This window comes from Solanum pennellii, chromosome 8, assembly GCF_001406875.1.
Source record: "Solanum pennellii chromosome 8, SPENNV200".
NCBI classification, from domain to species: domain Eukaryota; kingdom Viridiplantae; phylum Streptophyta; class Magnoliopsida; order Solanales; family Solanaceae; genus Solanum; species Solanum pennellii.
In genome coordinates, this window is record NC_028644.1 from 66406224 (window position 1) to 66413246 (window position 7023).

The following is a 7023-nucleotide window of genomic DNA, read 5'->3' on the forward strand; positions in this document are numbered from 1 at the left end:
CTCGTTACTTATATAATTTTCTTTTTTGAGGTTCACTTTTATTAATTAATAAATAATAAAATATTAGATAAAAGAAAATATAGTTTATCTTTTAATTTTAAATACTTAACTTTCTAGACATACTTTTACTTTAATACCTACTACAATTACTACTTAAATTGACTGCAATTTACTTTACGGTCGAGATTAACTAAGTGATATAAATATTCAAAATTAGATCTACTTATTATTAAATGGGCGTCTGAAAAAATTTTAAAATATACGTAGATTTTATCTATTTATTATTGTTCAGTGAAAGTAGAGAAGATATTTTCGAAAGACCTTCGATTCAAATACATCAAACTCAAGTAAGAGAAACAGAAAATAATAAAGAAAGCAGAACGGTCAAAAAGAAAAGCGATGTAAAATCTATAAGAAAGAAACAATAACAACAAAATTTTGTGATAACTTAAACTCAATAAACAACAGTATAAGGCAATAATTAATGACCTTCTATCGTAATATACGATCTTCAATCCTTCCTATCTAGAATCATGTCAGCATTAATATGAAGTTGTGTCATGTCTTATCTAATCATCTCTTCTCAATACTTCTTCAGACTACCTTCTACTCTTCCGTGTAATTACAAATTAATTCTGAATCAAATTTTTAAAAATTGATTTAATCTAAACTTATTTGTGTTTAATTAATTAATTTGATCTATCTGTATACGCGCACCTACTTTCAAATTTTATTAAACTTCAAATATTTTTTGAACCTCTACCAATTAAACCTCAAGAAGAAATCATGATTATTGCGGATTTTCAGTGATGATATTTTTAAAATTTGATTGATGACTTGGCAACTAATTATCCTAGATCAATCATACACATATTAATGTGAGCTGTATTAATAATAATGGATGTCTTTTTAGTATTATATTAGGTTATGACTATTGACTAGTAAGCTTTCAATGTGACCTCTAACAAATGTCACCTGCTTAATGTTTTTTCTTTTGTTTTTTTCAAATTTGATGTTTGATATAATATAATATACATTTGGTTAAATCTGAATTCACAATTATATAATCTTTTGTTAAGTAGCGATATTTTCAATAGGAATTTTCATATTCTATGCTAAAAATATATAAAATTTGATATCTAATTGTTAACCATTTTTGGGTGACGTTCGCGCTCTAATGGTGGAGCTATAATATTAAGTATGATTAAGTTCAAACAAATTTAATAATTTTTTATTTATTTTTAAAAACTCATTAAATTCAATTCACTAAACGAGTTGATTAATGATAAATCTAGACTTTATAAACTTTAAATATGGGTTACGTTATCGATCGAAATGACTTGAACTGTAATTGGTCTGTTTTTGGGTATTACATCATCAAGTGGACAAAGAGTTGAATAAGATACTCCGATTCAACTAATTGAAAATTGAATAGACAACGACAACAAGAGTTATTGAGGCCCATCATTCTCTCTATAATCTATAATTTATTTTTAAAAGAAAATTATTTAGATGTCTAAAGTTTTGCATTAAATATATCTCAATTAAATTTAATTTTTACACCGTAAATAAAATTCATTTAGAAGATACAATTTTTAACAAGATTTTCTCTATATCTAAAACTCAATCTCAAAAATTCTAATCAAGAGTATAAAACAGTTACATCATCTGAAAAAAAGAAGGAAAAATTATGAATCTGACTTTAATCCACTCGTCTAATTTTTCGTAATATGAACTTTATCAATATAATTAATCATTTTCAATGAAAAATCACAGCATTGATTGGAAAATCTAAAGAAGAATTTCATGATTATGATAGTTATTACTTTACAATGGAAATTCATTCATCCAACTTCAACCCTATCTTATAAAGAAAGAAAGAAAAATTTCATACGAGATAATTAATCCTAAGATAAGTTATTTCATCAAATAAATTGATGAAATAAATAATTTAGGAATTATGTAAATATCTTATTCCTTATACCAAACGATTCTAGGAGTTAATGGTGTATAAAAAAAGATAATAATTTCGAGATTATTTTTTTCTCACGATTAAATTGATGATTATCTCATACGTCTTCCCAAACTATCCGAGCCCAAATATTTGATCCGTGAGAAAAACCGACCGGACACATTTTATACCGCTTGAGGGACCTTCTTCCTCCTCTTCCCCGGCGCATTATCCGACGACGATGAAGAACATTCCGGCGACATTGATGACTTCTTCGACCTAACTCTAATGGGTTCCGGCTCACCAGAATTAACCCTCAGTGGGAAATTCAGCATTGCACGTGAACCCCTCATGCGAAACGCCGCTTTATCATAAGCAAACGCTGCGTCCTCCGCCGTCTCATACGTACCCAACCACACTCTTTGCCCATTTTTCGCCGGATCCCTAATTTCCGCCGCAAATTTTCCCCAAGGCCTCTGTCTCACACCTCGATAATGCCTCGCCGTCGGCAGCCTCTGCGGCGGCGCTGTCACTACAGATTGTGCTGGTGGTTCCACTCTCACTTCCACCGCCGCCGCCGCCGCAGCAAATTCCGCGAAATTCCAAATTTCAGGCTCCGATTTCACATTTGGAATTACAGGATCCGATCCATATCCAACTCCATTATCATTAATCAAATCGGAGAGAAATTTATCAGTTGAACAATCAAAATCATTCGATAATTTGTCAGTCGAATAATCAAACTCATTAGAAAAAGTATTAGACTCAATACTATTGTTCCGGCTATAAGTTGAGATTGAATTATCTGAGCTTGTTAATGGATTTTCCCATTCCCAATCTTCAAGTAATTGAAGCTTAATAGATTCAAGAAAGGCATAATCATTTTCAAAATCTATATTTTCAAACATATTTCTAATTGTTAATGATTTGATTTAAATTGTTTAGAATAGAAAACTGGGGAAGCTTAATTAGAACATTCTTAGTGAAAGGTTAAATGGAGTATTTATAAGAAAAATGGTTCATGCATGGAGCTAATTTTCATGATTAAAATAATATTTTTTTGAAGGAAAATTTAGAAGTTGCTGCAGAGGAATTCAGCTTCCATGAACTTTCTTACATGAAGAAAATTTACACAACATTTGTATCACGTGATTTCTTTTTAATTTTTCTATTTATTTTATCAGTCAAATTTGAACTTAACACAATCATTAAGAAACTAATGATCCATTATAGTGGTGGAGTTCACGATTTTAATAAGGGAGTTCGACATCTACTATATATATATATGTAATAATTTTAACTATATAAAATTGAATATTTTCCGAACCCCCCCCTCCCGACTCTATGCTAGCTCCTTCCCTGAATTCAAATGAGTCATTCTATAGTGGATAATTATTGTTTTATATTTGGAATATAACTTATTATATCATTCTTATTAATTGATGTATTGATATTAAATTTTTAAACATAATTTAAAGAATAAATAATTAATACTTAAAATAGTGGACAAATAAAAATAAAACTTCCGATAAAAGGAATGTCTGAATTTAAATATGTGAGGGAGGTTGATGTATGAAATGAATCCTATATGGGTAAAGGACGAGCATTATGTAAGACTTTGAATAAACTTTTTTCTTTGAGTTAGTTTTTAAGAGATGATTAGACTCATAATCAAATTTGATAGATTGAGTTTCTGATTTTAATTACAATCACTTGATTTTTAGAATTCAAAGTTGAAAAGTCTATAAGAAATCATTAGATTGATTGGTTGAAAAAAAATTACACTAGTTTGATAAATTTTTAAACATATCTAAATCAAAACTATTAAATCTTGTAAAACTTGTAATTAACTCACTAGGTTTGGTCATATTTGAAATCTATTATTTGTAGGTCCATCATCCATGAATAAATTATACATATCTGTGTAATTTAATTACACAAATGTAACTAAATTTGAATAAGCTAATAAGTTATTATACACTAGATCTCTCTTGCATGCGTAAAATAAAATTATATAAATTTATTAAGATTAAGTGGTAACTAATGTATGAATACTCATTGATTAAGTATGATTACATGATTAAAATGCATGTATAAACATATGATATGTGTTCATGAATATATTTCATATAAACATTAAATGCAAGTAAGATATTTTTTAAAAAAAATATTTTACTATCTTAATTTACCTTTTTACTTAAGGGATACAAAAGCAGATATTCAACTTAAACTAATCAACTTTTTAATTTTCTCCATTTTTTTTTTGCCTACTTTTTTTCCTTATAAAATAATTTCTAAAAAAGTTACCACAAATTAGACACTCGACAAAAGCTTTTCAAAGTTTTCAATTCCTATTTTATGGTAATTTACTTGTGATATTCACCTATAATGCTACTATGATTGGTGGATAAAAAAAGTCCCAAAATTATTATTTAACAAATCACTCTCTTTAAAATCTGAAAAAAAATAATAATTAATTTGCTATGGTATTTTAAAAGGTGAAAGTGCATGAATAAATTATACCCTTTAATTCTATATTCAAAAGTTACCGCTTAAAAATCTAAGAAATATCTTTACACTATCATTATATTTATATAATTTTTAACACGTTGCGTTCCAAATCTTGTAACTTCACATACTTAGCCAAAAAAGGTAATACTGGATTTGTCTTTTTTAATAAAAAATCTTTTATGTTAGTACTCCATATATTAAAAGTAAAAAAGGATAAACTCGTAAGATGTTTACTTTTATTTATTTATTGTATTAAAAATATATTTTATTTTTATTCATCACTTTGAGTATATTAGGAATTATTTTTTTAATCATATTATTTACTTATTCTCTAAATCATTTTCAAAATCTATAAAATCAATTAATATAAATATAATAATAAACCATTTATACTATTAATAATCATTTTTTAAAAGCATGCAATATTCTAAGCGAACAAAAAAAAAAGTGAATAAGATGATATTTCTGTTTATTTCATTGGCAACTTCCATTCCCCATTTTTGTAATAAAATAAGAAGAGATATTTATAGATATTAATGTCAAAGCTTACTGTTGATCCAATTAACATATTATTAATATTGGGTATCATTTTATATTTTATCTATTGCAAGTCCTAGGGTGATTGGCGTCGGAGTCATAATCAAATATGACACTTGTATAATAAATTTAGTTAAGAAATTAATAAATTTAAATTTATAATATTAGTTATATTTTTTTTGATATGATTACAAACATTTGATATTAACTAGTATCGTATTTGAATATCAACATCAAGAGGTGGCTAAGGTTAAGCTATTCTACCCATTGAGCTCAATTAGTTTAGTGTACATATACTATGATAAAAACAACTTTTTACGGTATTAAATATTAATACTAATAAAGAGTATTAATGTTTTTATCAGCATTAGTTAAGTATCATTAGAATTAATGTCGCTAAAGGTTTTAGGAACATATATAAAGAATGACAACTGTCGCTAAAATACATATTTAGCGGTAATTAAAAATTAAATATCGTTAATAATCATTTTTATCGTAGTAATATGCATAAAGGGGAAGGTCCAATTTTCAGGATATTATTAGCTACCTATCTCATTCAAAAGAAGAAGAAAAAAAGTGATAAAGTTTGAATATTCTGATCTTTTAAAAGAGGAAAATGAATTTGGGAATGTACATATATTTAAATTATATTTTTCTAATCCATACAAAAGTATGACAGATTTCAAAATAGAAATAGGAAGATTTATATATTAGTGTGAATTCAAGTATAGTTTGTGTGCGTGTTAAGAAAAGTAAAATTAAACATATATTTTTAATATAGTTAACCAGTAAAAGTGTATGGAGAGATTAGTTTTTTTTTTAAGTACTCTTTTGTCTCGGTTATATTAAATATATAATAATTTAATTTTAAATATTCATTTTATTCGTAATGAAATCATATATAGTTATACAAACATCTATCTCTTATTTTAAAGCATAGATTTTAAAAATATTTCTTTCTTTCTTAAATTTTATATCAAATTAAACTAAATCATATAAAATGAAACAGATGAAATGATATATTATAAAACGAATAACAAACCCTATAGACAATTTTGTTTCTTCCTATGTTGATTAAGAATGTATAAAAGTGCCAAAATTCCCAAAGTTTTAACCTGTTCAAAGTATGGCATCAACAAGATATATTGAAAATACATTGGAATATAATAATCAATAGTAACTCTCATTTGGTATCAACTCTTAATTAATAAATACAAGTGGGAATTAATAATTAAAATCTTACAATTAATTTGTTTCAAAAGTTTGACCTCTTTGGTGTTACCGTCTATTTATAAAGAATAGGTTTAGAATAATATATAAAATATATTTTTGAATTAATCAGAGTCGTCTATGTTTTGTACTTTTGTTTTAACAGCCGTTGGATCTGAAAGACTGCACGTACAACAATGTTGACTAAATTGAATTCTCTCTTTTATTTTGACTAATTAGATAATTGTATTATAGTCCAAATAGTCTTATGACTTAAAAAGCAATTTATTTTATCAAAGTACGAGGGTTGTTACGTGTCCAAATTTTTTGTGTGTGTTCAAAGTTTTTTAAGTTATAAAAATGAATTTTATTTGTCTAAATTGAAAATAGTTAAGATACTATATATTCAAAATTCTGATAAGCATATTTTATAGTCAAATAATTGATTATATTATTCCTTTATTATATACTTTTATTTTCGAAGTTTTTTTGGGATGAAAAGAGTAACCATGGAGGGTGTGTTCAATAGGAAAAATAGTAAAATGGTGTCAATTTTAGTTGAATTCATATTAGAAATAAAATATTCTCATTCTGTCTTATAATAGTTGATGATTTTTTTAATACGTATATTAAGAAGTCATAAATAAAAATATAATTTTACTAATTAACCTCTTTAAAAACTTCTTATTACAAATAATATGAACACTTTGAAAATAATAAATTGCAAACTCATATAGGAAAAAAAAAATAAGTAATGTTTTCCTGATTTAGAAAGGTGAAATAATATGGGATAATTATTTTTAACAAGATGATTA

At 26.0% G+C, this 7023-nt stretch overlaps 1 protein-coding gene across 1 annotated transcript; it reads right to left on the minus strand.

Annotated features, from left to right (window-relative positions):
• Nucleotides 1-1744: 1744 nt before the first annotated feature.
• Nucleotides 1745-2968, minus strand: LOC107028201 (ethylene-responsive transcription factor 1A-like). Its single transcript, XM_015229246.2, has one exon. The coding sequence runs from the start codon at nucleotides 2857-2859 to the stop codon at nucleotides 2137-2139; it is 723 nt and encodes a 240-aa protein (XP_015084732.1). The 5' UTR covers nucleotides 2860-2968; the 3' UTR covers nucleotides 1745-2136.
• Nucleotides 2969-7023: the final 4055 nt, after the last annotated feature.

Bases quoted from the DNA above. Each gene is read 5' to 3' on its own strand.
- LOC107028201 (XM_015229246.2), bottom strand. From the start codon at position 2,859: ATGTTTGAAAATATAGATTTTGAAAATGATTATGCCTTTCTTGAATCT.